This window comes from Patagioenas fasciata, chromosome 2 (assembly GCF_037038585.1).
Source record: "Patagioenas fasciata isolate bPatFas1 chromosome 2, bPatFas1.hap1, whole genome shotgun sequence".
In the NCBI taxonomy this organism is placed as follows: Eukaryota; Metazoa; Chordata; class Aves; order Columbiformes; family Columbidae; genus Patagioenas; species Patagioenas fasciata.
Window position 1 is genome coordinate 55,865,788 of NC_092521.1, and position 17,259 is coordinate 55,883,046.

Below are 17,259 nucleotides of genomic sequence, written 5' to 3' on the forward strand. Positions count from 1 at the left end.
TAGGCTTGGTGGGTAAGTAGATCATTCTAACTTTTGTTCTAATATCATCATATTTCTATAGCTCTTTAGCAGATGTCTACGTACGTTTGGTTTTTTTTTTCACCAAGTCTTGGTTTCCATAGTTTCTATTGGATCAAAGCTTTTCTGGCAATGACAAAACCAGCCCTGGTAGATCTCCCACCCTCTTCTGAACATCAGTGACTTTTCTTTTAAAGAAAAACTAATTTCAAATGCACATCTGTTGCATGAGAAACCTCATAGAAAATAAGTAATTTAAAACTTGTGTACTAATATCATCCACATAATGAGGACAGAGAGAAATTATGGGCCATTAATCCAGGAAGCTGTAGAAGAGAAAGAATAGCTTTAAGGGTTGTGAATTATATAAAAGCTCGCAAAAACTGTAAATACAATACAAATCTTAATTCAGGGAGATCAAAAATGACCATATAAGCAGCCACAATAAAATCATTTTGCTCCCAAGTGAATTAACAACTTTAAATCAGGATGTTAAATAGTATCTGCTATATAACCTGTTTTTTTAAAGTAACCAGATAATGGAATTTTCTCTGAGATTATGTGACTGGAAGCTATTAAGGACTGGGCATCCATTAAAAATGACCGAACTTCAGACATTCAAATACTTTATATATCTGAAATAAAGCAGCTGCCCTGAGGGGAATTTAAGTCTGAGCACAAAGATTTGTGAGCTATATAGCACATTTAATCCAGTAAATGAGCTTTGTACTGATTTTCTATTCCAAAAGCTCATAGTGTGTTTTCATTGCCTTAGAGGCAATAATTCCCCACTGTTATCACTAATAGTAGATGTGGGTCTATTAATCTCTTGTTTACTGAGACAAAGTATATCTTCAAGAGCCACACATGAAGATTTATCCCATCAGTGGTTCCTCTCTGGATCCTCATACTGTTTCATTACCCGTGATACAGCTGAGCAGTGCCCTGAGTTTCTGGTGAGTATTGATATTGATGTTACCCTTTTCAGTGTATCAGCGAGCTAGAAAAGCAGTGGTGTTGCTGTAGCCTTTGAGGACCTTTGCTGGGACTTCCAGATGTGATGATCTGATGAAGAAACATGCTGGAGCAGCAATTCCAGTATCTTTTCATCCCAATAAGACAGTTGGGCATCTGGTGGAGGGAGGACTATCAGATAGGATAGCAAGAAGAAGGTAAAATGGGGATAAAGCTGCAGAAGAAATTGTTTTAGGGCCCCTGCCTGATACCTTAGCTAGAGTGTCTCCTTCAACACAATCCCTCCTCGCCAGGACCAGCAGTGTCACTGCTTTGACAGCAGCACCCTGGGTCACGTGTTAGGTAGAGAATTAGGCAGATGGTTGTTTGTTCTGTCACTAAAATAAAACTACTGTAAATGCACCAGGTTGGGTTTTTTTCAAATAGTTTCAGCTACAAATTGGAGGCAACTCAGGGAGCATGGAGGCTGCAGGAGCTGAGGCAGCGCTGCTGGGATGAGAGGACGGAAAAATAAGAGCCACCCCAGCAGAGGAGGCTGGTTGGCACCAGGCGCAGCGGTTTGCCATCCATTCCCCTTCCCGACGTATGTGTATGTTCCCCGCGACCATATGGGCAAACAAAAAGCAGCCCATACCGAATCGCGCTGCCTGGGGAAGGATAACACCCAAATCATGCCAACAAAATTAAAAATGTTTAATGTTTAGTTGTGTTTTCTTCTCAGAGATGAAAGTAATGAGAAACCAGGTCCAGGTTTCTAAGGAGCCATGTGGAAAGTGGGAGAGAGAAAACTGAAGGCATGTTCAGAAACATCCATGGGCCGAAAGGCTTCCCTTTGCCAGAGGGTGAGCTTGGACCCCTCAGCACAGAGCAGGAGGCACGGCTTAATGATGTCTTTCTGTGCCAATTGCTAACTGAGGTTACGGGTTTTTCAAAATGAGCTGGCAGAGTTGCTGAAAAGACAGGAGCCAACAGTCCCACCTCAGAAAGTCTCACACAGGCAGTGCAAGGGATGTGAAGGGAGGACAGCCTGCTCCCAAAACTCGAGCAGTTGTGCAGCCCATGGTTGGCCTTGCCCTAAGCTCAGGTGCTGGGAGAAGGACAGATGCACTTACGCAGCTAAACCACTGAGTGCAAAGCTACAGCAGAAATCATTTAGGGAAAGAAGATCATGCTCAAATAATCCCAGTGAGCATCAGCATTCAGCAAGGTGGTGCTACATGACCAGAACGTGCAAGTGACCCTGTACAACAACTAACCATGCAACTGCCTGCCAGCTTAAGAGATTTAATTACCTCTTAGAATAACATATGCAGAAGAAAATAAATTGTTTTAAAGTGTGCTCCATACTGATTTTAACTTTGAGGTAACTTGGTCTGTGATCTAGGAACCTAAGGACACAGATGGCAGCCAAAAACTATAGCTTTTATTCCAAGCTCTGGCTATCTGTGGGAGTTACGCAATTCATCTAACTTTTCTGTTAGGGAATTTTTCCACCTCTGAAAGGGAATGATGATACTTTTCAGTCACACTGGGACAGTCTGCTAAGTTCAGTGATGCATGCAGAGGATAAAGAGATTTTCCATTTACTCAGTTGGAGGTGAAATGGATAAAAAAAAAAAAAAAAAAGCAAGAGTGATTGAGATCTAAATTAAGGCAGTAGAAAATATGAGAAAAGAAGATATTATTTCTTAGAAGAGAAAGCATTAAGGTAGAAATGCAAACTATGATTCCCGATTGTTTTTAAACAGAAGAAGAAAACAAAATAGCAAGATACTGGAAAGACGATACTGGGATAATGACCAATAAGGTTTGAGAAAATGCCTAATTAACTAATTTCAAAACCAAAGTTGTATAACATAGTTCATTTTAAATTGGTTTAAATTGGACCCTGATTGGCTCAGTTTTTATCAGTAAGTTCCCAGCTTCAGCTAAATGAACATAAACAGGAGATTAAGCACATCCACTCTGAGTGTTTCAAGGAGCTGATGGAGACTGCCTCCTGCACAGACAAGGACTAACTCCCCCATGTGTGCTCAGGTCAACTTACTCAGGACTGTCTTTTGTACTACCTCTGAGGAATGTGAGATGATCCATTTGCAAATCCTGATACATTGAGCTAAAAACACAAAGAGCTAAATAAGTGCTAAATATTTATCATCACAATTTCTGGGCATGCAGGCAGACCTCAGGTAAATAGTAAAGGCAAGTTTGCAATGCCAGGAGAAGTTTGCCAGTTGTAATCCCTGTCTCCTAATACCCCAAAGCAACAACATTCCAAATCCAGTAGGAGGGGAGGGGTTGATGTCTGTCTGTCCCTTTTCCAGCTTTTTTTTTTTTTTTTTGAGGCACTTGCTCAATGATCACAGCTTGCAGATCCGTGTTCTTCAAAGAATATGAAAAGAAAATTAAAGGGTCAATTCTTCTTAGTCATCCTCTGCATGTTCACACAGGACAACCTGTGACAGGTAGGGAATCTGTATTTTGAGTGTCAGTGTGGGAGTCAGATACACAGAAGCAGATGCACGGTGTGTATGGGAGAGTGGAGTGATCTTGCTCTCCCTGATCATGAGCAGAGCCTCTGTTAGTGGAGAGGTGTGCTGGTCCCAGGCAAATCAGCTGCCTAAGTGGATGGAGAAGTGGGAAGGCTGTTATGGGAGCGATCGCACACCCGGTTCAGTCGAACCAGAATCAGCAGGCAAAGTTCATCAATTTATATCAGTACTTCTAAAATCTTTCTCACTACCCTCTGTCCCTCTCACCTCAACATTTCAACGCATCCGAAGAAAGAGGCACCTTTGCCTGTTCTTACGGTAACACACGAGTATTTGGGGGCAGGAGACAGCAAGGAAGTGGCAGCTTGCCAACATTATGTCATGCAATGCTGACTGATTTTTATGTTTGCAGCTTACACTTGGTTTCCAGATACAGCACACACATTGTTGGGAGTGCCAAGGCTCCCCACTAGTGAGAACCAGTCCTAGCCAGGGCCAGCCCCACCAGGCTGCCAGGGAGCTCCCCTGTCGCAGGCTCGCCACTGCGGCAAAACATGGCTCAGAAACTGGTCTTTCCCACGTGCAGAAACCTGTTGTTTTGAAAAGGTTTTAGCATGTTTCTCCGTTTACAACTCTTTCAAGCCCAGAGAAAGACAGAGGGGTGTAAATCACCTGTGGTACAAGGCCACTAACATGAATGAAGTCGTGCCTGCTTCTCCCAAGGCTAAATTTGGCACTTTGCGCGGGGTGGCAGTTATGGTGGATGCCGACGGCTCTGCCGTGGGGATAGAGAGGCACCACCGCAGACTGTCAGGGAGGCTGGGAGGGCAGTTCTTCCAGAGAAACCATTGCAGTTTACTTACTATTGCATCTGTTGCTTTTTTTCAGAGAGTTTCATATTTGCTGTAAATCCTGGCACAAACAAGATTTTCCTGATTTTAAAGAACTGCAGTATGTTGCTAAAAAGAGATGGGTATTAATAACCACATAAAGATCAGCAAGGGCTACAAATTCTCCCTAGCAAAACTGGGTAAGTTTGCATCAGCTTCCCTGTAGTCACCACTGGACTTCCACCAAAACCTGAGCTAACCATTTTAAATCAACATTGAGTACAAATCTGCTATAAAGTGAGCGCAGCATGGACATTTATTACATGCCCGCTGATGAGTGAATCTCCAAGGAATCCCTCTGAATAAGCGTTGAAAGAGGTGAATTCATTTTGGATGAATCTCCGAATGCCTGTGTGGCAGACACTAAGCTGGAAATCTCACAATAGCAAGCAGTTTTGCAATGTTTCCAAGGCTTTCTTGCTACAGCTGTTTGGGAACTCCACCACTGGTTCTCCGAGTGCATTTGGATATTTCATGCAGTGTTATCAGAATCGTTAAAAGTGAGAAACTCAAAACAGTTAAAAAAAAAAAAATCTATTAACTTTTTCAATCTTGAAAAAGTTCAATTTGTAATGAAATTCTGAGCAGGGTTCACTAAACAGGATTCTTTCTTTCTCAGTCATTTTGAGCAATTTCTGATATAAACCATACCAACTTGTTTCTGTGAAGTCAGATACTAAATGCAAACTAAATAATATGCAAAGTTTGTTAAGAGCCAGTACATCTTCCTCTTAGGAAGGCAAAACAAATGTAATGGAGAAAGTTGCAAGATTTACTATGAATTTTCCAGTATTCCTTGATTCAGCTATATTTTCAACTCTTCTGCCATGCTGTCATGAATTCTGGTAGCTATCTGGTCACCAGCCACAGCTAAACGTGTGAATCTTTCTGATCATCAGATATACATTATGACATAATTAATAAAAAATGAAGACAGCACAGACTCTGATGGTTCAGCTGATAGTAAATGGACTACTTCCTGTGTAGTGCAGAAACATTTCCTAGCATAATATTGAGAAACTCATTTTGTATGGTACACAAAAGCCCAGGATAACGCACCTTCGCAGAATCATGTGATTCAGAAGAGCTCTTAGAATCACAGAATCATGGAACAACCCAGGCTGGAAGGGTCCTCAAAGATCATCTCACTCAAACTTTCATGGGAAAAGGGGCCCAGATGAACCCATATGCCCTGGGCTACTTCATAATTTAGAAACAAATGATAATAGTAAGGTTGATTACAAGGTCTTTTGTCAATGGGAGTCTAAATTTGCATTTCTAAACTGTTAACAGAATCATTCACTTCCTTTGCAAAAGAATTTTTTTAAATTATGATGAAATTGAAGATAGAGTTCTAGGAAAGCATTGGCTAAAGACTTCCAAGTAGAACTAACAGTCTTCTAATATGTGGTACATTATATAATTAATATGAAACTCGGCTGCAAAACTTCCGCAAGAATAATGTTGATTAGCTAATTTCTTTTCCTCTGCAAGAGAGAAATCCTGGCTCCCAAACCTAATCTGGTCACTGTGACAAACATGACAGCGAGTTTGGCACAGTTTGGAGCATGCTCTGTGACTACAAGGTGTGCTTATGCTGGTAGAGGATGATAGAACCAGAAGAAGGGCAGTGCCATGTTTTTACACAGCATATGTCCAGGGATCTCTGCCACAATGGTAAATGGCAAAAAAAATCAGGCAGAAGGCATGAAAGCTGTTGCAGTCAAAGGGCAACTCAATATAGGGCACATAAATGAAGTTCAAATACTCTAATTACTTGAGGGTGGTGAAACACTGGCCCAGGTTGCCCAGAGAGGTGGTAGATGCCCCATCCCTGGAGACATTCCAGGCCAGGCTGGACAGGGCTCTGAGCAACCTGATCTAGTTGAAGATGGCCCTGTTCATCGCATAGTGGTTGGACATGATGACTTTTGAAGGTCCCTTCCAACCCAATCTGTCCTATGATTCTCTGATTCTACGATTCCACCTTGTCAAACACTGGTTTATTGTCAGGTTCCAGGGCAACTCCAAAAACCTTAGAAATTCATACAGGGTAAGAATATTCTGCCTCTTGGAGGTGGGTCACATTTGAGACAGGTGCCAAAGATGGTCTGCAGCAAGGACTAACAGTGGCTGCAGCTCAGGTGAAACGCATTGGCTCTAGTGGAGGCAAAAAAGCAGCAGAACGTCAGTGCTTTGACCTGGAGAGAGGCAAGACACTGATGACAAGATAATTGATCAGCTACATTTTGCTATGTTGGCAATATCTGCTCTCCCGCTGAGACTTCATTAGGACACTTGGCCTCTAATTTAGAAAAAAAATAAATACATATATAGCTGGATGTCCCACACTGATCTAACAACTGTAGGAATATTTTTAAGCTTTTTATATTTTTAAGCTTTTTTTCTTTTTTTTTTTTTTAAGCTTTTATTCATTTATTACCCTGGATAAACAGAGCATTTGGACTACAAATTCTGTATCTAGATCAAAGCTTTCAGGGAAGTTCAAATGGAGGATTTTGGACTGGACTCATCTCAGATATGAAAACAAACTGTATATTCTGAATCTACCACCTGTAGCAAATATCAGTATAACACTCCCTTCAAAAACAGAGTAATTTAAGCAAGCTTATTGCTAATCACTGTAAAACTTCTTATAAAGTCCTGCTTAAAGAGATTTATAGGCTTCTTTCAGATGAAAATTTCCTGTTGAAAAGACAGTCTTGGATTAGACTTCCTCACTCAGATTGCAACAAAGCAATCAGTTGTGTAATTCCAAATTCCCATTCTCTTGAATAAAATTTGAAATAATGTACCACTGTGAAGTAGATGATACTCCCCGGACTCCTAGGTTTGCCTCACTTTATAAGGGTGGTGCCTACCTGAAATCTACAAGCAATACAAGACTCTAAGAAAGCACATAGGGTATAATATATGTCAGATTACTGCATCTTTAAATGAATACGCTTATAAGCATAGCTTTGGACAGCAATAATTACTGACTCTGGATAAACTTCATACTGCTGCACTGATACTATTTCTACATGTTGGCAAGCCCTTCTCATTGCCCCTATTACACCCTTAAGTCAAAATAAACATCAGGAAGAAAGGGGGCAGCAATTTGAAAAATGGCAAACCTATTATTGCATATTTTTTCAGGCTGTGACACTGCGCACATAATTTCTAAAGTAATTTTACCTCATTGACTTTTTAGCTCAGGTGAAAAGAATTTTATGGCAGAAATACTATATTTTCCCAATTTTGCTTTAAATGAATACGTCTTGCTATTGTTTTCCCATCTCGGTAAATCACCAATTTTGCAATACGGCAGCAAGCCAACACAGAATATAGATACCTATTTTAAATGAAGTTATAAAATGAATATGGACATTTTGTTTGACAGAGATCAGTTGGTATTTAACCAGTATTAATTGGTGCAAGAATATAACTCCTAACTGAGGGGTAGACACTTCAGATTTTTCAGTCCCCCGTACATTTTTCCATCTGCAGATCCTAGTGCACACTGGATGGCATTTAGGTGGGTCTTTGCATTTGTGCCCCCTCTATCTGCACATCACAGAACCACAAGGGCCACAATAGTAGATCTGACTCTTTGCAGGAGATTGGTGCCTTTGTGTTTGCTAGGAGCACTCTGGCAAATACGCAGGGCTATATGACCACAGTATCCTCTTTTGGGGGGAAGTACTTTGCTTGCAGAATGTCGTAAGGTTTCAGGGGAAAATGTGTAAATTCACCAGATGCCTTTCAAGAAAACTGCTTTCTTCTGGCGACACTATTCAGTCACTTCGTACTATCACAAGTGTTCAATTTTGAGTTGAGGCATTTTTAAAAGGAAGGATCAGCACAAGGATGATGAAAAGATACTGTTAACTTGAGAACTTTCCATCTTTTTTGGGTATAGTCAACTTCATTTAGTCTGAAATCAATGGACAGAGTGACAAGCTGAATGCTTTACTATCCAGACACAACACATTTTCATTGATAAGAAACAGTTTGTATGTTTCTTGTCAACCTGAGAACCCAAACTCAGAAATACTAATATTAGCAGCTTTTTTAAATGCTACCCTTATGCTCTGCACAGAGAAATAATAGCCACCGGCAGCCCAACAGGGGTAGCATTCACATCTGCCCCTGCAGCTAAGGAGATCTTCACCTGGAGATTGAGCCCTCAAAACCTTACAGAGAAATGAAAGTTCTTTTTCTTCATGTTTCATTTCCCCTTCATATATGGATAAAGGTCTGTTTGTAATGGCACTAAAGATGATACATGCAAATACATTTACCTGCTGTATTTTTTTTTTTCACAGAGTGAGTTTAGGGCAACTGGGTAAGGAGAGTTCATACAACTGAATACGCATGAGAATGATCTGCTGTCCTCCTCTTGTAAGAATATATTAAACAGCATTTTCTGGGTGAAAATAGCAGAGAATAATTTGGAGAATCAGATTCTCCTCTCAGTATATAATTTACCCATGCAAACCACCCACTAGCATTAATGGGAACTCTGCATATTTAGCTCTGCTTCATGGTATATAAAATAGCATGGTATCAAATTTCTTCTAGGATGAAAAATGCTAAAATATTTTTTCTGCACCATTCCAGTACGTGTCTCTCATTTTCCTCCTCTAGCCACTACTTATTCACCAGTCCTACCCCAATCACTAAAAATCATATTAGTGGGTTTTTCCTCACACTCAGATTTGCATTTCCAAGCACAGATAACACCTGTCTTGATGCTCTTAAAACACATTTCCCTGAAAGTAGATTCAGGTAACTCCGCAGCAGAAACAACTGCCATTAAAGAATCAAGGAAGATATATTTACTGCACCTCCTGTTGAGTTATCATCAGTGCCTTGTATATTCAAACATAATTTCCTGTATAATTTGGAACATCAGTTCCTCACACGATATCATGTGTAAAAGGCAACAGCACAATTCAAGAGAAATTCTCCAAGAAGATAACATAATCTTCTGCTTACAAAACATCAGTCTATACTCCCAAGTCCAACACTGGATCTTTTCTTAAACTCTGAATGAGCTTTATCTTTCAACAGCGAGGCAGGGGCAACTTATTTGCAATCAGATTTTTTAATTTCAAAAATTAGTGACTAAGTTAAAGCAGCATATCTGTACTGAACGAAATTTTATCATAAAATGTAGAACTACACTATTTGCCAAAACGTAACTAAATGCAGAAAATAAGTTTGAAACTAAATTAATCAAAGTAAATAAAAACTAAAGTGTTTTAGAATTAATAATAAAATGCTAAAAAGAAAAAAGACACTTCTACAAATGACGCATATCACAGAATCACAGAATGTTAGGGACTGGAAGGGACCTCGAAAGATCATCCAGTCCAATCCCCCTGCCAGAGCAGGAACACCTAGAGGAGGCTACACAGGATGAAGAGGGTTTCATGTATTCTAGTAAAATGGTATGAAACACGTATTTCCTCTCCTTGAGAAAATGTTATTGCTGTCTGGTAGTAAAACACTATGAGATGATATCCTCATAGCCAAATAGTTGAGAATTTTGAAGCCGTGTGTTCTTTCTTCATATATGGAGAGAGTAATATAAAGGTCTTAGGGAAGCTGTGAACATTTTAGCTACTTGGTAGTAGAAATCATCCATTCACCTCTAGGTGGCACAGAAGAACATAAACAAAGCAGATTTTTTCCCATCTTTCAGGTAACGTTATGCCCTCCCAATCAGCCTCCTCAAGTTAGCAATTCCAGCATTACAAAACACACATCTATTAACCTGTACTAAAAAAAAAATAAATAAATAAATCAAAATAAGTATTAAAGTACCAGCTACTGTAGTTAAGCAGCTAATTTTCTTTACTATTTTCAAGGAAGTGCATCAAGATATAAATAATTAATTGTTTATCCCCAGTACATCTAATATCCTTTTACGTTCAACTCATAATACTTAAAAGGAAAAATAGGCTTACTAGAATTAAAGTTAAGGTTTACATTTCGTTTAATGTAAGGATTACCAGGGCACCAAAACCACATACTATGAAAACAATTTGCAATTGTAATTCAGCAGAAATAAAAGTAGTAATCTAGCAGGAAAAAAAAATAGTAATGAATAAAATACACCCATTACTCCCATCACTTACTCTTATTTTGGATTAGAGTATAAAAGCATGTAAAAAAATTTAAAGAGTCAGTGAAATCACATCCAATCAATATTTATTGCAGCAGTAAGTAGAAATGCTGCTTTTTGCCTTAAGTGATGTAGCTGTCAATAGGAACATAAGACTAGCATGTTCTGCATGACCACTGAGAATTTTTGTACTAACACAGCAGGTGAAGTACCACAGCAGCCCTCAAGTCTCTGCACACAGAGCTGGCACCACACATTCATTTCGCCCCAGTTAAGACACTATGACATTAGACCTCAGAGCATTTCTTTTCCTTTACCAGAAGTATGCACAAGTATACTGCCTTTGCCTCAATGCTGCCACTGATTTCTCTTATCTCCTGTCTTAGCCAAATCATTCTCACTCACATCTGAGTATCACACTGTCCAAAAGAAAAATCAGTTTCCCCTCCTAACTTGTCCCAGCTCTCTGCATACAATTGCCCAGGTGGGACTTCACTGTCATTCAAAAAAATGCAGTCTGAAATCCTTCAACTCTTCCAAGACTGAACATGAAGTTAAGCATAAAATTTGTGAAAGCATTATGTGAAAGAGCATTGCATCCTATGCCCACAATTGAATAGGAAGGGAATTTCGCTCACCTGGCGTAGAAATCTTTTGGTGGAATGACCTCCTGGAAGAACTGTAGCTGGTACAGATAAAGTCCAATCAAGTGCCCTGCACTGAATATAGCCATAAATAGACACAAACAGCTGAATATCAGCGGATCAAATGCTTGGCAACAGGACCACCATGTGCACAGGCCCAAAAATACAAAGAAATACACAGCTGATGTCAAAGATGGCACCATCATACCTGTAAAGACAAAAACATGGAGGGTTGGAAAAGTGTGGGAAATATCAGCATTTGTTAAAACTTAAGTGTGACAAGAAGTGTATCAAACAATTTAATCCCATTAGTGTTCATGCTAATTATTACAATTAGCTCTTTAGACTATTAGCTCTGAGACTAAAAGAAAAAGATTTTTCTTTTTGTTCAATTCACTTTTGCCATACCTTAGCACTCAGTACACAATCTCTCTCCAGACCTTCCTCTGAGATGAAATCTTCTCTTTGTAAAGATGCTTCACAGAGCACAGAGAAAATCAGAAGCATGGCTGCAAGGCCAGCCAGTAGTGCCTGAGAGCACTAGTGTATCAGACTTCAAAATGAATTTTAAATACAAGATGCTAAAATAGCACAAATGAGTGAACAGTGAAAAGCCTTCTCATATAAGTGTTGAGATATCTTGAGCTATTTAAACCAAAAAGACCCACCCTGATATATATACTGAAAAGAAAAGATCGAGACAAAATCTAGCAAATATTCAGTAAATGATATTTTTAACTCTTAGCAACTTGTAATTTATCTATGTCAAAGACTTTGCTGTCTTACATACATATATAGTTTTTGCGCTTGCACAGGCAGCAGAGTATTTCACTTGTTAAAATGTCTAACTGATGAAAGAGCCCCGATGTTCTGCAGGTGCCCTACAAAAATAAGTGAGGAAGCAGGAAAGAGACATGTTCAAGAGTGACAATCATGAGAAAATAACATAAGAGAGCTTACATCCCCCACAGCAGTTCAGTGGAGTGTCTAAAGTAACAGGACCAAAGCAACAGGGACTCCTGCCTCAACTGATTTTCTTTTTACTGGAGCATGCCTAGGAGCCACCTTCCTCAGGACAGATCTGCAGGCTCCAGATGGCCTGTGGCTCCAGTATGGCCAGTGGCCCTGCAGCCGGGCTGGCCACCCCAGCAGGAGAACCTGCACCTTGCCAAGTGCTGGCTTGCTGTGATTGTGGGGGGCAGCAGTCCAGGCGTCGGTCCCCAGTTGGACTGAGTCCAGGCATTGTAAGGACTCTTATCCACGGTCATTTTGCCTGAGTTTCACCATCAAGTCCTTTCACATTGTACTTCAGACTAAGTGTTTAGCCTGGAGTGTCTTGTCTCTGCCCAGCGTGTAACGTGCTGGCGTTTCCACAGGCTCACAGGTTCAAAAGCATGACAGAACCACAGGGATCATCAATTCCGACTGCCTTCATGACAGGGGTTGTAAAACTTTACCCAGCAATTTTGTCAAGTCTGTAACTATTTATTTTCTTCTTTCAAAGAAATACTTTGTCTTTATTTAAACAGTTTAGGAGAAGGAGACTCCACTATGTCCATAAATAAGTTGTGCATTATGGTGATTTACTCTGGCTGTGAAAAATTCAAAATTCATTTCTGGTCTGAAATTGCCTAGGTTTACCACTTAACTATTGGCTTATAATTTCTACTAGATGAGATGTCTGTTAAAAAAATGGAGGCACTTTCTACCTTTGTCAGTACTTTAAGGCTGCAGTCAAATCACCATTCATATCTATTTTTTTCTTGGCACAGTAAGTAAGGAAGTATTTAACTAATTAAGCTCAAGGTCTCTGTCTGAAATACAGGCTTCCCAGACCTCAAGCCCTTTTTGTAACTCTCCTCTGAACACCTCCCAGCTCTCGGCATGTGTCAGAGTCCCACAGACAAGCTGCCCGTCACCACTCAGAAGAAATTGCCTCCTGCCAGTGTTGTTTGATCCTTCCACTTCATCTCTCCTGGGGGATGTTCACCCATGCAACTTCAGAATGGCATCAGGTTGTTCTGTTTGGTTGGTTGGTTGTTTTTTAATGGCATCTCTTCCCTGATGTCAGGCCCCATGGTGATCCACATAACCTATTGTTTTCCCTTTTTTAGATTCATTACTTTGCATTTGGCTACATGGAAGGCTGTCAGATAATCATACCTTACTGAAAGGTCTTACTAATAGGGCCACACTTGACCAGTCCTTGTCATTCCTTATCAAACATTTTTTGTACTATTGTTTTACACTTCATATACTAGTATATTATCATTATATTTACACTTGTACTTATAATTCATACGTAATGACTCCATTCAAACACGTGAGTAGGCAGATAAACACCAATTTACAATTGCATGATCCAATTTTGAATACATTAATTGTAACCTACAGTGATTTTGTACACTTCTATTCTGGCTGTAGCTGATTATGTGGTACTAAATCAAATGTCATAAGAGGGTTGGCTATATCATATCAAAACAGCTATTTCTACCAACCACATCAAAACCCTACATGAAGCCTGCTTGTCACTGTTTTTACACACTACATGGTCAACCTATTAATCTTTTCAGTTTTTTCTTTTTTTTTCAAATCTATGAATTCACATAATATATATATATATAAAATACACAGCCACTTATAATATGCAACGATTTACCATTTGGTTATAACAGCAACTGTGAAAGTCGTATACAGAATGATAGGCCACGCAGTATTAGTAAAAAAAAAAACAAAAAAAAACTTAAGCAACTCAGCATATTCCAAGTCCTGCCAAAAAGTTAATTTAAATAAAATCAGCAGCAATTTCTTTTCCCTTAAAAATTTCCATTGTTATTCCTGCAGGTGCCAAAGCGCTGAAAACTCATTTGTTAAGCGCATAATCTAATGGGCTCTGGAGGAAATTTTTCAAATGCACCAACCTGCTGAACCAAGTAAAATTGTAACAACAACTTTTCCAGTGGTGATTATCATGTTGCCAATAAACTCCCTCAGTCTGGATGCTAGAGAGGCGATTCTCCGCAGCAGTTTTAATTTCATGGTTTCCTCAAATTCTGCTTCACCACAGTCTTCATCATCCAGATCTTCTTCATATATCAAAGCATCATCTGGCTCTAACTTGTCTCTTAGCGCCTAAAGAGGAAGGGAAAAAAATTAAAAAAAAAAAAAGAGAATGCAAAAGAGAGAGACAGAGGCACAAAAAAATTTGAAATTAAAAACCATGTATGTATTATTTAAAAATAAAGTTTTCTCATAATCTTTGACTGTGTGCAAGTAATAATAGAGTTATGACAGATGTGCTAAACCTATAGTCATACATTCATGGCTGCCAATTCAGAACTGTCTCAAGAAAAAAGGATGTTAAGGGTTGTCTTTGAGAAAGACTTCAGTCCTCCTACATGCACACAACAGGCTGCTTGTCTATTTTTATATGGAATTCGATTTGGTTTGCTTAGCATTCTTCCATCTTGCTATCTATGGTTTGTTAAACTCCTATTTCGTTCAATGGCTCCAGATATAAGCTCCAGCTACTAAGCACAAGTGCCTTCCTGGTTGATGTTCCTCAACAATCTCACTTTGCAAACCCTTCCCCATGAAACCTTTCTCAGTCTTTAAATGCAAAATCTAGAATAGGGTGAGTAGGGGTGATGTCAGATTAGGCAACAAGGGCTGAAATAAATGGACAGATAGTTCATTGGTGACTGAAGGGCAGTTTGGGAGAGAAAAAAATACACTAAGCAGAGGTTTGAGGAGATAATGAAAAATGACAAAATCATCTGATGGTGAAAAATAGGAGAAAAAGCAAGCAAGAGAGAAACAGTGAAAGCTTGATCTGCAACAATTTAGTGGGGGAAATGAGACCAGTGCCTTAGAACTACACAATGGAAAAAAAGGAAAAAAGGACACGTGTAAAAGCCCCTCATACTTGAGAAGTTTGTTAGGATTTGGCAGTTGCCTTCACCATCAAGTCTCCATTGTAGCTTGGAGACCAGAAGACATACACAGCTATTGAGTGATGCACACCAAATCATCCACCCACAGTAAGAATCTGCAGGATTAGCAGGAGGCCCACCCAGAGATACAATTTATGGAAAAATTAGTCATTCAAAGACATATAGGGGTGTATTAAAAAAAAAAAAAAATAGTTTGGAGCCAGGTTCTCTCTTGGTGCAATACAGCATAGTTTCTTTGGCACTAATCTGAACTTGTGTTAGCTAACATTAGTTCTGGCCAAGCAGTATCTCTGCATGTGAAAGTAAGAAAGAGAGACTATTGGTATTTTTCATCAGAATAGCAGTTTTATATTTATTGGTGACCTTTGGCAGCAAAAAATTCCACATCGACAGATAAGATTGCAGTAGGTACAGCTGAACTCTCAGCCTACTTAATCAAATTCTTCAGTACCATTTTGTTATGTGGATTCCCAAAAGAACAGAAGTCCCTGTGGACTCCTTCATTTCACCTCTAAGCCTGGTGCCAACTTTCTCGTCTTACTTGGGAGCATTAACAATGCTGTGAATTCCCATAAAAGGCCTGGTTATTCTCAAGAGTATCTATTCTACAGACAATTAAATACTTATTAGATACAGTAGGGCTGATCTGGGAAATCTACCTTTCTCTTGGACACATCCGTCTGTTTCACTAGCTATACCCATTATAAACAAAAGTATACTATCATTTCAATTGCTTTCTTATTGTCACCATTCACTTACACAGCTCCCAACATAGGATTTTTAGATTCTTATGCAAAATAAGAGAGGAGATGGTAGCCCAAACATGCAGTCATCACATTTCAAGCCATGCGGCACAAAGAGGCATTCTGTCTGTTCATCACTGCTGCTCGTATCTGAGCTCCTATCTAAACAGGAGCTACTTAAATATTCAGAAACAATGCTGACAGTAGGGCTGAACGATACGTTATGTTCTTACCTCTGCCACAGCTGTTTCAGTGAAAAAGCCATACAAATGTCAAAAGTTACAATCACTTCTGTTTGTGTTGTAATCACTGGATGAACCTGCTCCTCATCTAGTCCTGTTGGGCCTGATCCTGCTCCTCCTGGACTGGCTTTAGTGTTCTGTGCCTTGAGCTTACTATGACCAGTGAACAGTGAAACCTTCAATAGTGTTCATATCCCAAATGAAAGAGAATGAGACAGCTGAACGTTTAAAGGTTATGAAATGGCACGCCTACTATACACGGGTCTGTGTGAAGGAGACCCCTGTTTCTTCAGCTAGTGCTTTCAATTCACTGAAGACAATATGCCTTAAAATGTGGAAATACTCAAAAAATGTATGGGAATAATTTCAAAATAAATAAGTTATTTCATGGGAGATTGTCAGGACTCATGTCTCTATGAATACCATGAATCTACGCTGAACATGAAGGCAGGATTCATACATTTATTACAGCTTACGCAAAATGGGAGTTCTATCTAAATTGCTGAGATAGCACTTAATTATACAAGTACAGGAAGGGGAAATAAAAATCTGAAGACTCACAACAGAAAATAATAAAATGTTACCCACACAGATGCAGAAAATATTCTTCAGGGGAAAATGAACAAAATGAAAATATTTTTAGGTGGAAATTGGATGAAAATACACAATACCTTCTAACAAGAAGACAAAAAAAGAGGACACAGAAGAAAATCACAAAAAAACAGCCCAGTGAAAGGTGGGACTCGATGTCCTTTTCTGTCTCTTTCCCCTACCTGCCTCCCTCAGCTCAGGTGCCAAATGCCGAATTTCACACCTTAATCTCCACAAAATGCGTCTTTGGATTATCCTACTATGACAACTAGGACCATAATTTTTTTAACTTGACCAGGTTAGTCACTCCTGCTTCATCGATCTGAAGGACCTTCAGGCTACATTTTATCTCAACAGTCCAGTATTTATGATCTAATATTGGCATGTATGACACAGCATGCACAGGCAGAAGCATAGGAAAGATGGTATTTCACTGGACCAGGATACGGCTGAGAAGGAGGTGATGGTCCAAAATTTCCATGGACTGAGGCTTACACACTTCAAGCATAGCTAAAAGCAAAACCAAGTAAGTGAACTTTCCTTCTGTTTCCACTTTTATTTAGATATGAAAATACGAA

At 39.5% G+C, this 17,259-nt stretch overlaps 1 protein-coding gene across 13 annotated transcripts in view; it reads right to left on the reverse strand.

Moving 5' to 3' along the window:
- PIEZO2 (piezo type mechanosensitive ion channel component 2) overlaps positions 1-17,259 on the reverse strand; it is a 309,728-nt gene that overhangs the window by 114,918 nt on the left and 177,551 nt on the right. For all 13 annotated transcript variants that reach the window (XM_071804264.1, XM_071804257.1, XM_071804259.1 and 10 more), the window contains exons 6-7: positions 14,074-14,284; positions 11,147-11,360 (exon numbers count right to left, since the gene is read on the reverse strand). In XM_071804264.1, the coding sequence (XP_071660365.1) occupies positions 11,147-11,360; positions 14,074-14,284 (425 nt within the window). The remainder of the gene's footprint in view (positions 1-11,146; positions 11,361-14,073; positions 14,285-17,259) is intronic.